General features: G+C 25.8%; 1 protein-coding gene across 1 annotated transcript in view; it reads right to left on the bottom strand.

Annotated features, from left to right (window-relative positions):
* The window catches only part of LOC129975841 (uncharacterized), a 92,103-nt gene that overhangs the window by 42,789 nt on the left and 26,656 nt on the right, over nucleotides 1-22,658 (bottom strand). The window contains exons 9-20 of the mRNA XM_056089081.1: nucleotides 21,627-21,857; nucleotides 19,891-20,070; nucleotides 17,442-17,662; nucleotides 15,530-15,680; nucleotides 14,484-14,572; nucleotides 13,363-13,521; nucleotides 10,729-11,051; nucleotides 9,190-9,413; nucleotides 6,981-7,165; nucleotides 3,856-4,090; nucleotides 1,895-2,063; nucleotides 806-993 (exon numbers count right to left, since the gene is read on the bottom strand). Of these exons, the coding sequence (XP_055945056.1) occupies nucleotides 806-993; nucleotides 1,895-2,063; nucleotides 3,856-4,090; nucleotides 6,981-7,165; nucleotides 9,190-9,413; nucleotides 10,729-11,051; nucleotides 13,363-13,521; nucleotides 14,484-14,572; nucleotides 15,530-15,680; nucleotides 17,442-17,662; nucleotides 19,891-20,070; nucleotides 21,627-21,857 (2,355 nt within the window). The remainder of the gene's footprint in view (nucleotides 1-805; nucleotides 994-1,894; nucleotides 2,064-3,855; nucleotides 4,091-6,980; nucleotides 7,166-9,189; nucleotides 9,414-10,728; nucleotides 11,052-13,362; nucleotides 13,522-14,483; nucleotides 14,573-15,529; nucleotides 15,681-17,441; nucleotides 17,663-19,890; nucleotides 20,071-21,626; nucleotides 21,858-22,658) is intronic.

The raw sequence follows: 22,658 nt of genomic DNA, 5'->3' as shown, positions 1-22,658 counted from the left end.
GAATGTCCGACGGGGACACATTCTTGGTGTCCATAGAAATTGTATCACGGCTCGCACCTCTGTACAAGAAAACTTCTCTAGATGTCTTGCCATTACTGTTGCTGTTTCAGGTCTCAGTACTAACACTATTTGCTTGAACGACCAGTCTAAAACAATTAGTGCCATCTGTCTCTACTCTGGGCAACAATATTCCCATCCACAATTTCTATTTTCCAAATACTGCTACTTGTAAATTTTTTTTGGATCACCCCTCATATATTAATCGCCATTTTTTTTTTTTTTTTAAATATGCGCTATGTTGTGCTAAATAATTTTGAATCATAATTGATTAACAAGTATAGAACTTGTCTGGCATCCCAATCTTCAAATATCGACATGGCACCAGCACCATGTATTGTATGTACCAAAACCTTCAAGATAATAGGTTTTGAACCTGCATTACTGAGACTAAGATTGCCATTAAGGTATTATGGTCCTATCAGCATTTAGATCTATAATTAAGCTAAATCAGCAATATATTTAAAAGTCAAAAATTATTTGAACTAGCCAAAGTACTTCATGCATGTTTAATGTTCTTTTACAGACTAAAATAAAAATAAATGTCTCAAATGGGATGTGTCAGCTAGACGGGAGGTTAAACATCTTCATATACCAAGTGGCTAAATATAGTTCTAAAAGATGAACTTATAAACATTCATTTTTAATCAGAAAAAAAAAATAATAAAAGTGAAAAAAACTTGTATATAACTATGATAATAAATGCACAGAAATATTTTTAAAAATACTAATAATAAATTGAAATTACCAACAAGAAATTCCCCTGCTTCTGCAAGATATGTTTCATTTCCTTCTGCATCCACTCCATAAACCTGCCATTCATATAAAAGTTCAGTATCGCAACCTTCTTTGCATAAACCAATCAAGCCAACCCTTACTGGATTAATGCGCTGACCTATAGGATCATTTGGATAGCATAGTTTTTCTGTTTGACACCTGTAAATAAAAAAAGAAATTAATAATTATAAACTATTAATTGATTGACAAATATTTTAATTATTGTATTTTCCATTTTCATTAAAAAGTTTTTAAACAATATTTTTTCAATCAAGGTCTAAATTTTTCTAGATTGCATAAATATTATATAAAAAAAAATTCATAAAACTAGTTTTTAAAAAAAAACATTCCTGATTTCAGAATAAATCAAATTTGATAATAAATCATAATTTCAAATAAATCACTTCTAAATTATTCCTCTTAGAACTTTCTAACAACAAACTTATTAAAATCATTGTGAAATTACAAATTTACTTTTAAAATTCATTTTAATTCATTAACTACATAAATTCTTAGAATATAAGTTGTTTACTATGAGAAACATCACAATCCAAATTTAATCTTAACTACATCTGAGATTTAATTTTAATATTTTTCATATAACAAACTAAAAAAAATAAATAGTAAATGAAATTAATCGTGTGATAAATAGCTGCTCAAAAAATATCCATCAAAATTCTGAGTAATTTTATTTCAATCTTGAATTTACTTTCGATATAATAAATTAATAAAAAAGGAAATAAAATATCTATAATATAAATTATCAACATCTAGAAATATAAATCATAGTAATGTTGTTTCTAACAGAAAATCCTATATGACTTTGAAAGAAAATACAATTTTCTTTATTGCATATTTACTTACACTTTCAATAAAGCAACAATAATTGTTTCAAGCACATAATCACAAATATTTCTCAAAAAAATTTTACTCTTAAGCATTTTATAAAAATGTTAAGGAATAAGTTTGATAATAGAAATGTGCATATATTTTCAAATACAGTCATAGCTTGGAATAGATAAGAAATGGAATTATTTCATAAATTATTAATTGCACTTACTCCACACTAATGATAGGAGGTATATGTTCTAAAAGAACTATCTGTAAGCCACCCCAACTCGGATCTCGATCAGACATTTCTATTTTTAATATAATTTCGTATGTAACATTGGATCTCCTGAATACAGTTGTGTTCCAATTCACATAGTTCTCTGTGACGTTAATCATGCCTGAAAAAAGAAGAATGGACTGATTACTTCAATCATATATAATAGGTATATATTTTTGATTTAAGAATGAATCACCAATTGAAAATGGTATGCAATGAAACTAAAAATGGAGGTCCTTAACCAGACAATTATCTTGAAAAATAATTTCATGCTAATCTTTTCTAATTTTTTTCGTAAAAAAAAAACAAATAAATAAAAAGTATTATACTAAAAACAGATTTAATGAAACTTTTTCAAAATGGTAAAATATGCCTTCATTAATAAGAATGTATTTATAAAGTATGTAATTCTTGTCAACTATCAGATGTTTGTATTGAATTTCATCTCCATTGTAAAAGCATATTTAATATACAAATGATAATAAGCATAAATAAGGAATATAAACAAAATAATAAGCATATAAAATATTACAAATTACTCAAATAAGAAAATGTACAAAAGTTAAGAGAAAACTCTCGTGTGTTATAAAAATACTTAAATAATATTTTTGAATGTGATTTCAAGATTTATCTAGAAAAAAAAATGTATCATGTGTTAATGTGAAATTTTAAACTAAAATCATATTTTTCCAGAATAAATTAGATTACAAAATGTAAATAATTAAATTGAAGGGAGGGAAAAATATTTAAAATATATAACAACTTACAATGCTAATGCAAGCAACTATGAAATTAATGTAAATTAATAATTAATATGTCCTTCCAAAAGACGTTATTTTAAAAAAAAATGTGTTATTTTCTCCATTTGTTACAAAAATTTAAAAATATATTTTAAAATTTAATCATCATTTCTTTTACTTCTTTCAATACTTCAAATAACATCCCCTCTCACACATATAACCATAATAACAGAAACACTATGTAACAATAATTAAAAACACTAAATTTCATAAGCATATGTATTCGTATGCAACAGAATTAGTTCCTAAGTCAATGGAGAATCCTGAATTCTAAATTTTAAGAGCCTTATTTATAAATTTTAAACTCTTTAGTTATAAATGTTCCATATTTTTATTACAGGCTATTATAAGTTACAAGTTTATCTTATTTGATAATTTCAAACACCATTCCAATTTCATTTATATGGCAATTTTTATGCACATTTCTTTAAACAAAAACTGAATTAATAAATGGAATTAGAAATCCTAAGCTGTGTGATAATGGGCTTTTTTTTTTTTTTTTTTGCATGTATGTGTAATATGTTCATTGTTGCTAAGTTCAAAGTAAATATATAAAATTTCATTTTTAAAATATTCAATTGCAGATTTTTTTCAATTGCAATTTTCAAAATATTTTCTCAATTGCAGATACATCATCAGCTACATGTATAAGAGCTGATAGATAAAATGGGAGTATTGATTTAATTCTAAAAACAATCACTTCTCATTTTGATTTTCTTTATAATTTTATTTAACGAGAATAATAAGCATAAGTCTTGATCCCATTAAGACTACAATAAAAGAACTGCATTGCTGCTTATAGTCCCAACAAAAACCTATTTGGAATACACTATATTTTTAGTCAAATTTGCTGAATTAAAAAGAAGCTCATGATCGGAACTCATTTAACAAAACCTACGAATGTACAATATAATTCAACAAAGAATGGTTCCAAACAAAACCTACGCTGTGCTGGCACTAAAATAAATAATTAATACTGTAGATTCTAGTAAATTTTTTAATAATAAAACTAAACAAAAAGATGCAGTAAGATATAATTCAAGAATGGACTAATTACATTTAGCAAAAAAAAGAAAAGAATCACATATAAAGATTACAAATTAATAAATATACCAGGCCCTTTTCCAAAACAGCCACCAAGATCTGGTTCTTCAAGTAAACCATCCTTATTTTCATCATCTTCTTCACTGCTTTCTTCAGAACTTGGAGTAGGTAGGCCTGTTGGTCTCTCTCTATAGAGGACACTTCGGTCATATATAGGATCTGAGATATTTTGCAGGTCATCTGTTAAGTTCCGGTTAATCACCTCTCCAGGCAAGCGGCGACAAAACCATTTTATAGTAAAATTCTGCAATCAATATGGCATTTTTCAATATATATTTTAATATCCTTTATAATTTAATTTTTTTAGAAAATGCTGCTGTCGGTTAATGTGATCAAGCTGAGACTTATTTTTATATTAGTTTAGACATGAATTTTGAAAATATTAGCCAATGATAACAAAAGCAGAATTCAGTAAAATAAACAATATTTTTACTATACCAAGAGAAAAGAAAAAACGTCCTAACTCAAATCTATTCAAATTTTTTTAAAAAATAACAATTAAACATATTCATAAATTATTGCCTATGGACAACTATTCTTTAATGGTTCACTTATATATCGTTCAAACATGCACTGTTTTTTCTTTAATTTGTTGAACCAGTTGCTTGCTGGGTTTCAAAATATCAAGAGCCTAACTCATTCTAGCATTCATTGGAGGATTTTATTTAAAACAATCAAGTTCATTTTATCAGCATTATTATTTGATTTTTCCAAAAAGTTACTGCCAAAAGCAAGATTTTTCTAAATATTACAAAAAAGAGATTTTGAAATGTTCGACTATGACTCCGCATTGCATTGATTCCTTTTTGTTGAATTTTTTATACCTGTTAAAGAGCTTCGACCTCGTCTTTAAAACTCAAATCACTTCTAACTATAATTCATTTGCAGGCAATAGTGTTTTATGGTTGTTCCCCATATTTCAAGTCAGATCTGGCTGCTTAAATTAATCTCGAGTGCTTCAGTCCAGAAAAAAATAAAGTGAATCCCCATAAAATAAAGTGAAAAAAATAAAGTGAAAGATGATCCTCAAATGTTTTTTTAAGAAATGGAGCAAGAAAAGAAATAATTTACTTTGGTTTGATGAAGGATAAGACAATTCTCTATTTTAAAACTGATAACATCAACCAATGTAGGAATCACATTAAACGAATATTTTTGTGAACATTTGAATATGCTGTTTTAAGATCCGAATAATAATATTTTGATAATATAAAAAAAATAACATTAACAGTGATCACATTAAGTGACATCTAATGTACTTTATAAAATACCATATAGTTAGTTTAATTGTGTAATAGTCTCTCATAACAAAAGTAAATGGGAATCTGATGACTGACACTCTATAAGGAATACCATTTGATCTAGCGTTATCAAATTTGGCACAGATATACTTTAAAAAATAAAAAATAAACAACTCAGAGGGATCTTTTTAAATTTAATAATAAATTTGATTTAAAAATCTAACAAAATTTTGACAATTAATGCTACACTTTTCAAAAATATTATTGTTCAAAAATCAATTTTACACCATTTTGAAATGTACAAAATTACATTTTAAATAACACAAATTTAATTGTTATCCAATTATATTTTCTAACAAATTTTTATGCATAATTTACAACAATATTTTTCATTGATATAATGAAATTTAAGATCTATTCATTGTTAATAAAATCATTAATTATGTGTTTTTCTTCCTTATATAAAACTAAAGAATGAAGATTCTTTTTATTTCCCTATTTTCTATGCTAAAATCGCCATGAGCTTAATTTTTTTTTATTACATCAATTTTTGTAGAATCTCTAGGATATTTCACTTTTATTAGAAAATATATTTAATAAACATTAGTATTTTTGATATACCCACAAGCTGTTGGGTGAAAATATGCAGCAGCATTTTAATGTTGGAATTAACTGCTTATTTTGAATCAGAAATAAGAAAAAGAAATTGGCAACAACGGTATGCCATTAGAATCATAAGACAAAATACTTCTATCAGGCAATTGGATATTATTATGAATGTCCATGAACAAAATGTATAGAAAAAGTTCAGGGCTATCCAAGTAGCCATCATTATTTTGGTTCTTGTCTTAATTCTCTATATTAATTTGATGTTTAAAAATACAATAACAAGGGAGTTATGAATATCAAATTATGAAAAAAGAAATTCACATAATATTAAATTCAATAATTATTGTTAGCAAATAAACTGATTGCTAAAATCGACTGTAAATTTAAAAGTTCAGCAATTAATTTTAATTGATCAATTAAATAAATAGTTATATTATAAATTAATATATACTACATGGCTAATTTTAAAATAAAGCATTTCTTATTAAAGTTAAAGAATTGTTCTGCTTCATATCATATATATGTATTAAAATTCAAATCCTTTTTTTTCCCAAGTCTTTTTTTGAAAAACTTAATAAAAAAACATCACTTAAAATGCATCATTATCAAATAAAGAATTCATCATTTAAATAAACAAAATATTTTAAACAATTAGCAATTTAAATTACAAAACTTCTTTAAATGTAATTATCAGTTATTTTATATATATATTTTATAAAATAATAGTTTTTTTTGTGTGTTTGTTTTAATAATAACATACATATCAAAATTATCCTTTAAGTTTCAAGAGGTAATAGAATAAAACTAATCTTGATTAAAGATGGAAAAAATATTCTTTTACAAGACTAATTATTTAGTTTTAGAATAACCAGCTTTATTTAAATCTTTAAATAAAACAGTATCAATTACAATTCTTTAATGTTTCAGATTAAAATGATAAATTAATTTACTAAAAATATTCATTATTGAATTAAAAATAAAAGAAAACTACAGAATTTTTAGAGTTCTATGATAGAACATACTTTTAAAATACTGAATATTTGAATATTATAAAATTCTTTATAGCTTCTGATCTATTGCTTGAACATATTACTTGATCCCATATTCTCTTTCTGTAAAAATGTTACCAAGCCTTTCACAGTTTAAGTAACAGATAATTCTACTCAGTATAATATACATTTCAGAATTGATAAACAATTACATTGTAGCTAACAGCAGTATGAGGTATAGCTTCTAGCATAACTTATATTTTTTAAAAATGAATAAATTTTGAACTAAACAAACCTTATTATTTTCGTCATCTGGATCGATGGAGTTCTGTCCTGGATCAAGTATCAAACCTTGTCCCCATCCTCTAGTTACACGCGACTGGGCTCCTTCTGTGAGTCTTACAATTACAGGGGAAGGTACAACCTTTACATATGTTTCCACAGATCGCACCAGTATGAGAGGAGGATTTTGGATATATACTAAAAAAAATAGAAGCAAAATATGTAAGTTATGGATTTTTAATTTCAATGTACAAAAATTGTATTCAACAAGAAAAAGATAATTATGATCAGGATGCAGATAGAATGCAATGCTTGATAGCTTATAATCTGTAATACAGAATTTTTGGATTTGTAAAAAAATAAATTCATTCTTTCTCAAAGTATCTTACATTCATTACTTCAGTCCATTTGCATGCCCACCTCAAAGAAGATTCACAAATCAATAATGATGAGTCATTTGAGACAGCAATTAATTAGCCTAAACTAATGAAGTATAAATTCATAATTTGGCAATTTAAGATATGGAAGTATGAAATTTTCTTGTTTAAAATGTTAATGCATCAAAAATATATTACAAAATATGACTAAAGAGATTGGAGGACTGTATATAAATCGATAATTTGTTGCAAACATACTTAATGTTTCAGACAACTTACTTTAAATGTAATTGTGTTATTTAAGTATATATTTCTAAATAGAAAAATATTTATCTTGAATGTCCGGGAATAGCTATTGAGCCATGACTAAATCATTGTTCCTACATAAACCATATTTCGACAGAATGAAGGCAGAATATCCTCGAAAATTAGTAGCCTAGATGCTAAATAGATTATGAAATATTAATCATTTTTATAAATCTTATATGCTTCAAACTCTTATGTTTAAAAAAAATTGTTCTCAAGATCTTATTGGTTAAGATTTTAGAGATAATTTAATGAATAGTTAGTCAATTAACATTCTTCCTATTCTAAAAAAAAACCATTATTTTCTCAACAGTAATTCTTTATCATAAACATCTATTAAAATGCATACTACAGGATCTAATCTAAAATATAAAAAATAAATGGAAAGCTATTGTTTCAATCAAAATATTTTACTAATCAAACTGAACTTTCAGTTAGCAAAGAGAAACATATTAATTTGCAGAAGTTAATAGTTTCTTAACAAAAAAAAGTATGCTAAATTTTCTTTTAAACATTTTTAAAAAAACAGAAAAACTTAAGTTCAACTTTGTGAAATGATGAAGTAGTATAATAATTACTTCTTTTACTGCATTTTCAACAAGAAATTATTTAAAATTTGTGTGTATTCCTCTAAGCACTCATATTTTAAATTATTTAAAAATATATCTGATTTTTACTCTACAGTATTGAAAATGGTTTTGTATTTCTGCAATATGTCAGATTTAGAAAGCAAATAAAAAGTAAATCTTTAATTAAGACAACTAATGTGGATAAGATCACTTTAATACAGAATGGAACAAATAGTTGAAAATGCTCTTCCAAAAAATATTATAAAATATCTTGAACATACGTAAATTAAATCTTTGAGAGCATTCATAAATTACAGGAACTAATTTTTTTTTTAAAATAATGCATATCTGATTTGAATTATCAATATTATCATAGTTTATTTGCAAAAAAAAATTGAAAAAATGGATGCAAAGTTATTTTACTAAATACTGAATGCAATTCTAGAATCAATTTTTTTATAAAATCTTTTAATTGAAATGAATAATTTTTTAAGCTATGAAAATTTTTTATTCTTTTCTTGTCTTTTATAAATTATAGGAAATATTTATAAAAATTAGGGCGAAAATTATTAAAAAAATATAACTAAAAAAAGATAAGAATTGAGAAATGAAACTTGAAAGAAAAAAAATAATAAAATTAAAAATATATATATTTTTTAAAGTTACAAAAATGTATGCATATATAGAAAATAGTTACATTTTACTTCTTTTTAATTAGAAATAACAAAAATTATAATATTTTTTACACATAATAATCTTTGATGAAGTTTATCTATTATAAAGGTACTGCATATCATTGATTAAAATAAAAAAAGAATTGTCTTTAGAAAGATAAGTAAAATTTAGTAACTGCTTTATCAATTGGATCTTCATGGCAAAATATTTATTCATTCATTTAAATTGTAAACTTTTTGATCTGATAAAAATTCATTTCAAATTGAGATTTTTCCAAGATATGAGAAAAAATTACCTGTCATATTCACAGTAAATTTAAACTTATAAATTCCTCCTTTTAAAAAGAATGGTCTTAAATAAAGCATGGATTTTCTGTAAGAATCAACCATTGTCAGATCAATCTCTTCGAGAACTTGACCATTTGTTTCATTCAATCTAAAGCCACTCCAGCTTCGAACAGTGTCAGCAGAATCATTACATTTCATGGTGGTATATGAATATAATACAACAGGCAGTGACCTATAAGAAGGAAATGTAAAATTCTTACAAAAAATAAGCAATATGGTACCAAAGGTAATTCTGAAAAAATTAAAGCATGGAATTTTATGAATTAAATATTTTCTTTTACAAAATGTTTTTATTGTTTAATAATTGACCTTGAAATCTGAATTCATTTTATATCTATTAGCAAAGCGAGAAAAAAATATATCTGTTAAAATACAATAGTGCAAGATATTGCCTCCTTACTGTTAATACCTAAATTAATTTAGAACATAAATTACAGTACAATTCTTTTTAAATACAATAAATACCCAAGATTTTTTTGTTGTTGTTGTTGTTGTTTACTTACTGAAAAAATTGTAACAAATCATTTTAATGTGTATGTGTTAAACATGTTTTTAAGTAATAATTATAAAGATCTTTATTATTTTATTTTATTTTTTTTCATAAACTCGAGAAAATATTTCAATTTTGATATTTTAACAGGAGTACAGAATATGATTTTTCATAAACTCGAGAAAATATTTCAATTTTGATATTTTAACAGGAGTACAGAATATGATTTTTCATAAACTCGAGAAAATATTTCAATTTTGATCTTTTAACAGAAGTTTTTTGCTTAAACTATGACAAAAGTAGTATAGTGAAACGAATAGAAAGGCAGAAAGTAGGAAAGTAAGAGCATAAGAAAATATATGGAATTTATATAATTTTAGAAAGGAAATTTGAAAACTTAGCGTCTTGGTCCTGTGGGAGAGATAAAAGCCAGCACAAAACAGAAGTTAAAGGTGCAATAAAGCTGAAGTTCAACTGATTAGGAAATTATCTTTAGCCAGTAGATAAACATGAATCATTTATATATATATATATATGTTGTCACATATGTATATAATTTTAAAATACAATAAAATATCAAAAAATAAAAATTTCTTGATTTATTTACTTGATAAAATGATTCTAAATTGATAAGTAAATTTCCTTCCTTGATAAGTTTACTCCAAAATAAATTAAAGAAAAAAAATGTAACTTCAAAATCTCATTGATGGGTAGCATTTACCACATGAAAACTGCTACAGAATTCAAAAATGCATACTGACCTTTTAGGCAAAACAAAAAAGAAACAAAGGAGTGCTATCTTTTTAATCACAGATGCAGTTGTCTTCATATGGGGATTAATAGGTTAAAAGCAATGAATTTGCTACACAAACTTAATTTTAGAATCCCCAGCACATTTTCAAACAGTAAAGGTTATGTAACAACACAGCAAAAAATAATGTGTAATTAAATTAATTCACACAGGAACAGAGATCAATAAAATAAAAACCAACTCTACCTAAAAGTTTCTGGAGCCAAATAATAGCTGGGAATCCTATTTCTAATGGATAAATCTGGAGCTTTACAAGTCTGGTTTGTAATGAAGAACCGCACAGTAGTATTTACTTCTGATATGGCATTAAATGCCTTGAAAAATGCATCGATGTAGCCTTTAGATATGTAAGAATGTCGAATAACCAATGGATTTTCAAGCTCTCCTTCCCAAACAACTTCCTCTGCAGTGTCATTGCAAGTTTCTCCATTACCAAATGCTCTCAGAACTGTTCCGTCATCATAGTCAACCAGTAGACATGTGTCCGTGCCCACACGTTCTAGATAAATCTATTAGAAAGGAAAGACGACTTCAGAGACATGATTTTTAAAAACGTATGAATAAAGAAAATGATTATATAGCATTTCAATAAAAGTTAAATAATTAGAATTGTTTAACAAAATTATATTTGATTTTCAAACATGAAAAATAATCTCCAATTTCTTTAAATTACATACAAAAGTTTTTAATACCACACAACTAACAACCAGAATATGCTTTTAATTGCAATATTTGTCTTGAACAATTAGTTTAAACAATATTTTGAGAATATTTGTTGTTGTTGACAATTATTGGTTAGAAAATAAGAACAATTCATTTTTTATCACTTTTTTCATTATAAGAAATTCTTAATAAAAATGCAAGCATACAAATTTTCTATAACTACTCCCTTCATCTTTTCAAAACCTGTTCATGTGATGTCTAGATAAGCAATCTTAAAAGAATAGCTCATACCATCATTCCAACCTGGTAATTTAGGCCACATCACATATTCTTGGAAGATGATAATTCATTTGCAGTTGATAAAAAAGCCAAATTTCTTAAAAACAGTTGTACATAGAATCAAAGAAAAATTAAGCTTGGAGATAATGTAAAATAACTAGCAGGAGTGGTCTCCTGAAAACTTTCTAATACACTTATGACAGAAATCCCCTTACATGGTGTTGGAATACAAAAGTTATGCAATATTAACTTTTGCGTGAATTTCTTGAATTTTTAGAATTTACATATTTGGTAACGTGCCATCCTTGACGAGTTATTTGCTGATTAATCACTGGTATTGATCAATAATATCGAAAAAATGAATTTGTGTCTCAGACATGTTTTTCTCAACTGATTGATACAAAAATTTGACAGAAAACTGCATGTGTAGTCACAAAATACCATACCAAATTTGATCTATTTAAGCCATTATGTTTCTGAACTATTGCATTTACATGTTTCTGGAAATACTAACAAACAATCAACCCATAGTTCAATATGGCTTAAAATTTAGCGAGTGTCTACACCAAAGATGCTAAATTTGTATATCTAATTTTATATATATAGCTTTCTCTGTTTTGTGATTACCATGTTAACTTGTATTCGAACAGACGGACTACTTTTGAATAGAGTTTACTTAAAATTTGATAGAAATCTGCAAATTCGGTTAAACAAATCGCATATCAAATTTCAACCACCTAAATCAAAGCCTTTTTTTTTTTTAGTTTATCACAGACAGATGGATATTTTTCGAACTAAGGAGGGTTTAAAACATGAAAATTCGTCAAAATTTTGAATTTGAACTGTTTGACAATCATTATAATTTGTCTATATTACATATATGAGAAAGTAAAAATGTAAGGGACAGGTAGGCCTAACTCACAGGACTAATGAAGCCTGGCCCAAAATATATGTAAGAAAAGAGACTTGGACTTATTAAGAGAATACATCCTACAGAATGCAAGAATGGATTTTAAGAAATAATCTCATATCAGGGTATTTTTAAGTTATGAATAACAGAATTGATATTTTATCAAAGATTTTATTATTTATATTAAAATATTTCCAAAGAGTCATCATTTAATTCTTGGCTGTAAAATTTATAGTTTACATTTCTGAAAAAAATTTCCATAAAATCGAGCATTTTTTTTACTTGTTTAAATGTCAATATTGATTAGTAGTCTAAGAAAATCAAAAGTAAATCAAGATTGGCGGCATTAATATTTAATGTGGAAATGATTAAAACTGAGTCTTCTTTCATTGAACTGCTGTTCCATAGATCTATTTTTCATCTTTGATAGATATATTTTAATGCAATAGATCTATAAGTTATTTAAAATTTATCCAAGTTAATAAAATTTGTTAATACAATCATAATATTTAATGATAAAAAGAAAATTTCACATTTACCATTCAAATTAAGGAAGTTTATAGGTTATCATGTCTTAAATGTAAATAAAATTTATTTCCATTTGTAAAAGCAAAATTTCTTTTATGAAACAACAAAACAAATGCAATAAAACAATTAGATAAAATTTATTTTACTATCAAATAATTTGTCTTCATATAAAATTTGCATAAAGTGTTTGTAATATGCATCTGCTAGTAGTAACTATTTGTTATTTCAATAACAGCTTAAGGCAGTTTTCCTGTAAATGTGTAATTCATAATAATTTCATTCTGATAAATAAAACTTTTTAAACCAACATTTTAAGGCATAGCTGAATGTGATTCGGCAACAGATAGAAATATGATAATAAATATGAGATTTAAAAAAAGGCTTAAATTTCTTATTGCAAGCTAAGCAATAGCTCTAAATCATATTTCAGTGAACCAAACCTCAAATTCTTTATCTTCTTCTTCCTCCAATGTGGCATTAACATTATCAATAGCAATTAAACCTTCAACAGGTTCCATGAGGTATAAAAATAGGAATACTGGATCTGTAGTCTTTTGTACATGATTGTATGCTGATACAGTGAAATTATAAAATCCAGGCTAAAGAATAAGAAACAAATATTTTTTACAAAAAAGAAAAAAGCACACAAAATTATTCTTTAACAAAATTGATAAATTCCTTAATTTGCTATTTAAACATTAAACGTACAATAATTTTTAATTGCATCAATAACATTTTTATTTTCTTATCGATTATTTAAAATAATAAACTGAAAAATTAATTAATAAAAATCAAACATAAAAATAACTGAAATATTAAACTATAATAAAAAAATTAAACAGTTGGAAAAATAATTTATATATTTTTGCTCCAATAGAAAAAAAATTTTAATTAATTTTGTTTTAATTTAAAAAAGCAAATTCGAAATTATATTTATATTATTTTTTATCATTTATTACATTTTATGGATTAATACAGCCCTAGTTTTAAAATAAGATTTTTGCAGAATATAGGTAATACTGAGTATATATTTGGAATTCTATTTTCGAATAATAATTCAACAAATTATAATACCATGGGCAATAAAAAACAATTCACATTTTTTTTTTTTTTTTGCAATAAGAAATCAAAGGAAATTAATCTAACAATATTATGTTGTATTTCCACATCCCTAGCAAAATTAAAATAAGATTTTATTTATTGTTGTATAATTTTATCATTATATAACAGCATAACTAGCTCAAAAATACAATAATGTTACTAATATTTTAGATATGTTAATAATATTGCAATGAAAATGAAGAAAAAAATCAAATTGGACAGAAACAATTAATGCATTCCAAATGTCTTAATTTATACTGAAAATATTTTAATTCTCTATAAAGAAAAGTTAAATATGTTAATTCATTAATACTATGTTATAATATGTTAATATTAATAAGAGTTCTCAAAAGTTCATGCAAGAAAAAAAAATCAGTTTTAAAATTACTATAATTTATATCAATATATTTTGTAAATAAATATGTAACAAATGCTATTAGTGTTTTAAGATACTACTAACCTCTTGAAACATTGTTGTATAAGTAGAGTCAGAAGCATTCATTAGTGTAGTGCCATTTGCCATTTGTACAATATATAATTCAACCTCACCTATGATAAAATTTAAAAACAAAATTAAAATGTGTTTTAGAGAAATCACGAGGGAAATATAGACATTTTCTAAATACTATATGATTTTAACTAATATAAAAAATCTTACAAAAAAAAACAGCAATAATATACATTTTTTTTTTTCTAAAATCTTTCATAGTTTAAAAAAAAATCAAAATAGTTTCACACTATTGACTATCAAACTGATAGTAAGTGCTCATATGAACATTTAGTTTAATTTTAATAAAATGAATGATTTAAGTTGCTACAGTCAGGACTTTAAAAAATTAAGTACTTCATAAAAAAAAATTAGTGCAAAAAAATGCAATAATTGGATACAATTATCTTTGGATTAGGAACCAACAACCATCTTCTAATTTTGACATTCACTAATGCAAACCCTAATTATTGTTTTCTATATAAAACTGGATTTCTTATTTTTTTGGTAAAATAAACTGCTTTTAATAAATAACTGATTTTGGAAGAAAGTAGTTTTAAAATTTTACTTTTATTGTTTAGTAGAAACAACTGCATCTAAAAATGTTTATAGAGAGTTGGTTCTGAACTGAATGAGAATTGATTTCCATTTTGCATTACTGAAGCTAATTGCAGAATCAATTATTTAACTTATATTTGTGTTGCAATTTTAAATGTATCTCTAGCTTTACAGACTTCTAGATTAAAAGAATTATTTTTTTTCTCACTATGTTTCTTCCCTGTTGGGATGTAAACAAGAAGTTCAAATTAATTTCAATAACAACCTTATTTTGTTTTATTTTACATTTAAAAAGAAAATGATTAAATCAAAGTAACTTTAATTTTCAAGTTGATTCTTTCTACATCAGTAAAATACTATGTATATTGTGTACTTCCAATACAGTAGTTACATGAAACATGACAGTTTGAGAAGAGAATAATAACATTTCACATTAAGTTAATAGCAAAGCATAACTGTACCTGTTGCAACACTCATATGCATAGAAACATTTCTCTCTACTGGGAACTTATTCTTCTCAGGTCCGTAACCAGCAATTTGATCATGACTTCCAAGATTAGGACTATAAAGAACATTAACAGCCAGATCGCGGATTCTAACAGCAGTTTCAACCTGAAATAATAAGTATGCATAATTATTAATTTTTTTGTCACAGATAATGAGGCATTTTTTTTTTGGAGGAGGGGGGGGGGGGGTAAATTATATTAGACTTCAAGCTCTGCAGTATTCATTTGATATCAATACAACTCAATAAAGATACATAATTTCTTTTTGTATCTAACACTAATTTTCTAATTCATTCCTCAATAACAAAAATCCATAATTGAATAAAATTGTATATATGTAGCATTTTTAAATTAGAATAATGTCAATAAAAATGCAAATAGGAGATGCAAAGAAGAAAAACTGTAAACATAAATAGATTCCAGATAAATTTAGCAGTCAATAAATATGAGAAATATTTGTAAGAAATTTAAGTGAATAGCTCTTTCAAGTTTTTTGCATGTAATCATAAACATAACCGCTCCCCCATCCCCACCCCACCACCTAAGGATTTGCGGTTGTTGAATGATCAACTCAAACTCAGCTGCTTCAACAAGGCAGACACATTGAATGGTGGTGGATCCCCTTTCACAAACCAAAGTGAAATTCCATCCAAACTATGGCTCTAACGCCACCAATCAGCTCCAACTATTCATCATTAAAGAAGACAAATGATGAACCATTTATCTGGATTCAAAATATATGGAATAAAGTTGAAGAAAAGTAAAAATTCAAAAAAGGAGAGCAACCACCATTTTTTAGTATCATAATAATAGCTGCTATTTAAAGAAATAATAATATGAATGGCCACCAATATAGCAATCACAGAAGAAAGGAAATCTTAAAGATATCCTAAATAATAACTTTTATATCATATAGGAGATTACTAATTTTCAAAACTTCAAAAATACCCAGATTATATAAACCTTTTAGATTTTTTTTTTTCCAAAAGTGGGTACCCAAAGTATAATGAAATATAAAATCATCATCAATTCTACAAAATCATTTTGAGGACTTTCTAAAAAATTTTTTTGGGTGAACTGGAAACTCAAAAGAAGTAGACAAAACCTGATTAATATAAGAATTATCAACACGCCTCAGTATTTTCATTTGAAAAAATTCCCCCCAAAAGTCAAATTTAAAGAATTTGGTCATCTTCCTTGCCATTTGGAAATTTTAGCATTTTTTGTTTATTTGTTTGTTTAACACAGAATTTTGAAATTTTGCTATCACAGGTAACAATTTCTAGATTAGTTGTCTTTTTTTTTTTTTTTTTTTTCCCCCAAAATATCTATATGCCCATTTTTCTGAACTCCTTCCAAGACAGCAAAATTTAGTCTAATCAAGGATTTATAGCTAAGCAATTTTTTTTTATTAACAGTTCTAGGAAAATGTCATAGTTCTTCTTCAGGGATCTATGGTTATAAGAACAGAGCATGAATTTGAAATCAAGCATTTTATAACATAATTCTATTTTCAGAAATTAAGAATGCATTAATAATTAAACTGCCTCTTAATACTGTCAATCTTATAACCTTTATAAATGACATTAAGAACTTCTTGCAAAAGACTTTATATTAAAATAATGAATGCATATATTGATTTCTACTTTGCTATAAAAAATTAGACTGAATTTTTTATAAAAATATTTGGCTATTAAATGTATAATTAAATATCTAATAAGATCCTGAGAAGAAGCTAATTATCCTTCAAATAGTGAAAACTAAATTCAGGAAAGTGCTTAATCAAAAGAAATAACAGTGCTACTTAATAAAATTAGAAAAATACTAAAAATAAAACTCTATAATTGCAACGAAACAGATCATTTACCTCGGTTAAAAGAGTATAGGATGACACAATATTTGAAATACGGATATTAACAAGATACACTCCAGGCTTTCGATACTTGTGCTCAAAAGACTCTTGTATCCCTTCGCCTTCTTTTGGAATGTTCCATTTCCATGTTTTCTTGTCGCCAAATGTAAACACAGCAGTTGCATTTGTGGGAAGCAATTCAGAAGCTGGATACGTTAATTCAAACATAATTGGACCTAAAGAGGGAAGTTATAAATCAAATCAACTTGGTACTTTTCTACTGAAATGCTAATTTTAAATTAAATTTTTAAATGATAAATTAAGTATTAATGAAATAACCTAAAGACAAAGTGGAAAAAAAATTGTATGGTTAATTAAAAAGTAGTTGCTAGAAAATGATTATGATGATATCTAGTTTTATTGCTATTAGATTGTAAAGTTTTTGAGACATGAACCCTTTCTAGGGCTGTTGGAGATATTTTTCCCAACAAATTCATAGATCTTTGTATGCAATTATGTCAGTTAATATACATTCTCATAGATTTTTCAATGAAGCAGAAAACCAGAAGTTCCAGTTTCTTATCTCACACAAAATGATGTGTCTTGATTTGTTATTTAGTTATAAATTAACAAAATTAATTACAGAATCAAATTATATTTATCTCATAAATGGAATGAATTCTTTTTCTTAAGCCTATCTCAATTCTAAAATTATTTTAATATACAATTACTAGAAAAAAATGGCCCTTTAAAAGACAGTTGTTTAGAACCATTGGGGTGAAAAAACAGCAGTAAGTAATTAAATTAAAAAATTGTTATGTTATTAGCCAGATGGTATAAGCCAAGTTGTCAAATAAATAAGTTTGTAAACATAAAAATTCTGTGAATTATAAAATTTTATTATAAAATTAATACTTTGTCAAGTGTCATCAATCAGTTTTTGATTACTTCATTAGGTTTATGCAATTACTAAAGTATTTATAAACACCAAGCATCTGTTTAAATATAAACAGATATAAATGCTAAGAGCCATGAGTAATAACAAATACAGGGTGCATGAAAAAAATGTATATACTCTTTGAACCATTGTAGAAAATTTATGTTCCATTCTACAAGGTTCAATTGTTGGATGTGAAAAGTGTAAAGTCCAATTTGAAACATAAATGAACTTTCAGATGTAAATGTGATTACTATTCAAAATGACGACCTTCAACATCAATACATTGCTGAGTACGAGCCAACACTGATTCCATGCATTGTACCAACATGTCCAACGGGATTTCTGTACACAACGCTTGAAGCCTTGTTAGGTACTTTTTGCCAGTTACATTGCCTTCAAAATGGAAAGGCCCAATGAGTCCCCTTTAGATAAACCATACTATACATTTACACCAGGCAAATTCACAGCCTTTTCAACAGTAGTGTGAGGATTCTCTTTAGCCCAGTACACACAATTGTACCTGTTGACAGTTCCATTCAGTTTGAACTGGGCTTCATCCGATCAAATCATGCTACTCATAAGTCCTAGTTCATCTCTCACACCATCTCTTGAACCCATTCACAAAATTCTAACCTTCGATCTGGATCGTTGTCACTTAGCTTCACCCTTGGATTTCTTCTTATGGGACACAGTAAAAGATGAGGTGAACAAACATAAACCATGTAATCTAGACACACTTTGGAATGAGATTCAAGCAATATGCATAGAAATCCCATTGGACATGTTGGTACAATGTATGGAATCAGTGGTGACTCGTACTCTCTAATGTATTGATGCTGAAGGCCACTATTTTGAATCACATTTGCATCAGAAAGTGCATCTATGTTTCAAATTGGACTTTAAGCTTTTCATTTGCAAGAATTGAATCTTGTAGAACTGAACATAAATTTTCTATGGCGGTTCAAAGTGTGTATACATTTTTTTTTATGCATCTGTACATAATTAAAGGGTCAAGTTTCAAGAAATTACTAAAGTAAAAGTAATTAAACTAAAATGCATCATCAAAATCTAACTAAATTTTTAAAAAGTTCTGAAATATTAAATTGACTAGCTTTCTAATCTGAATTGCTTAGAGCCACAAAATGACCAAGTCTTCAACTTCCAAAAATGTAATTGATAAGTAGGAGAAAAAAATGACTGATTCATCCCTTTTAGTTTTTTTAAAAAGGTTGAAAGCCACAGAAATTGAGAAAAGCTGTCAGAGAAGTTTTTGTGGAGGCAAATACCAACAGAATTGGGGATTCACTCTAGTAGTTGCAACATTTTGTAAAATTTAAGTGTAGAGCCTGAATAGAGGCATAAAAAAATTGAGATTTTATTCTGGGCATTTACGTTAATCATTTCTTTCAGTATAAAATCTAAGTTGGCATCAATTCAGTCCAGTCATGCAAGACTCATCTCATTTAAGAGCAAATCCTTTTGCAATTCACGAAACAAAAGAGAAGATGAATGATCAAAACTTACTTGGAAGGATCTGAGGTGTATTGGTTGTAACACCATATATTGGAAGGACTGGCCTCTGTGCTCTAAGAACATGAGATTGTGTAAAGTTAGCATGTGGATTTGAAGCTCTAACTCGAATGACATAAACCCCTGGTTCAGGATATTTATAAGTCTTTTCATATTTCCCACCTTTCTTCACCTCTGAATAAAAGAAAAAACATGCATAATTAGTTTCATTTGAAAGGAAAACAGTGAAGAAAAATAAATGCATTTCATTCTAAAATTAATCGCAAATTATATCATAATTTGATAGTAGAAATAAAGTAATAAGTTATACATTTTGTGGTTAAATAGTAATTAAATCTCCTAAAACTTCAATTTGGAACATTTGAGAATCGGAACGTAAGTCAATGCAAGATAGAAGACAGGTTATGAAGCTAGATAAAATTAAAAAAGCCAGAAAGCGGTTTAAAAATCATTAACAATAGGTTTTTCGAATAATTTTTTAATTTTTCTTCAGATTATTATGGACCTTATAAAAAATCGGTAATCTGTATATAGTTAGCTATAATATTTGCATACGGTAAAAAAAAATTAGGAATAATTGTTCAGAAATTAATTTTTTTAATATAAACTATTTACTTATGAGTAATCATTTATGAAAAACAAAGGATATTTAAAGCTGGGACATTTTTTATATCGGAAACAGTTTAAACATAGTACTATATTGATCTAGAGGTTAATTTAATACTTTTTGAAAAATGAAATTATTAGTTCCTTTTAAAATACATAGAAATAAATTTTACCATCATAGAAATATCAATTCATCATAGAAATAAAATTTGCATCAATGTTTATTTAAATTTATCTAAACAGTGATTAACTTTAAAGTTATAATATAAAGCGTCAGTTGCAATCACAAATAGGCTGTTTTACCAGTAAAATTATAAATAAAAACACTAAATTTAATAACAAGTAATATTTACTTCAATAACAATAGACTAGTTTGTTTGGCTTTTTTTTTTTAACGTTCTAATCGTTTTCAATTATTTGTAAATTAAAAAGTCCATGGAGAAATATGGAAATTCGAAAAGAAACACAGCATGATCATAGTTTTTGAAAAGATAAAACTCTTTTCAGTTTGATTAGTGTCCACTAAATATTGCTTTAATAAATGAGCTATACAAATTATAATTTAAATTAGTTCCAAGTTTGAGCAAATATCTAAACATTTACAAATTCCACAAGATAGTAAGCTATTTAATACATATTATTCTGTAAAGCATCACTTTTTTCTTGTTGTTGACAAAATTTCAATTAATTAGTTATGAATATATGCTTTGTAGCAATTAATTTTACCCTTTATAAATTTTGCAATCAACCATTTGAAAAAAAAAAATTATTATTTGACTATTATAAATTTTTTATCTAAAAGGATTTTCAAAACTTTGATTCGAATGCAGAGTAATAATGCATTCCTTTCAGAAATATTGAGAATTTTACATAAAAAACAGAATTAAAACACAAATTATATAAATATAAAAATGAATATAACTTCTCAAAAATAAAAAGAACTGAAACAGCAAAGTATATTAAAATTAAAGATTATTGTATAAGAAATTAAGAATATTGTATAAAAAATTTTATACTTCCATTAAAATTCGGCCTTTTAACCTAAATAAAAAGGAATATAAAAAGAGTCTTTATATTACTTTTAAGAATTTTTATATATAAAAAAAGTTAACAAAAGAACCTACCTCTTAAAAATTCTTTCTTAGATCTACCATCACCAAATTCCCAAAGAACATCAACAAAGGTACCACCACTTATTTTTATTTCAATTACCACTTGTTCTGTGGTAGACACATCTGGTGGAGTCACACTCAATTTTAGCCCACTAAGTGGTCGCTGTGAGTCAACTTCTTGCTTTCGCATCACAGGAGTTGTTGAAAACTTATTAGAAAGTTTCATAACTACATCGTGCATTCCTATAAAAAACAAAACATACCAGTTATAATTTTTTAGAATTAAAAAAATAAGCATTCATTTTTCAGTTAACAATAATTAATAAACTTTGACAAATGAAAAGTAAGATAAAGTATTTCATTTTCAAAATAAACATATCTGATTGATTTTTTATATGTTAAAATTAATGCTTACTTTTAACATATAAAAAAATGCTCATATTTTTGCTTAAATAATGATAGAATGCCAAAAGTTGATATACAATCTATACTTTTGCCATATTATATATATATTATATGACATGTATTTTCTGCCACATATATATATATATATATATATATGATTAAAAAAAATTTTTTTTCACCTTGATATATTATATAACAACTAAAGTTATCCCTTTTCTTTTACTTGGATAGCTAAAATGTATTCTAAAATAAATTTATATTATCATCTATTAGTGTATTTTCTAATTTCAAGATTATTTTTTTAGTTTTACATGCTTTCTAACAATTTAACCTTCGGAATAAATTTTAGCTTGCAGTCAGGTTGTAAAAAAGATAATTGGTTTTTGACATTTTAATAGGATAAATCCTTCATTCATTTTTTTTTTTTTAAGAACACATGATTTAGCTAAGAGGAATGAATTCTTTGAACATATGAAACTTATAATTTCATTCATTTAGGTATCATTTAATCAAGTTACTTAAGGAAAAACATTAATTAAATGTATTTACTTTCAACCATGCATATATAATTTTTGTTAATCAGAAAGTTATTAAATGACTATATTTCAAGTTTAATACTATAGTTATAAAAATTTTATT

This window comes from Argiope bruennichi, chromosome 7, assembly GCF_947563725.1.
Source record: "Argiope bruennichi chromosome 7, qqArgBrue1.1, whole genome shotgun sequence".
Taxonomy (NCBI): Eukaryota; Metazoa; Arthropoda; class Arachnida; order Araneae; family Araneidae; genus Argiope; species Argiope bruennichi.
Note: the sequence above shows the minus strand (reverse complement) of the source record. Positions and strands in the feature narration are given on the sequence as shown.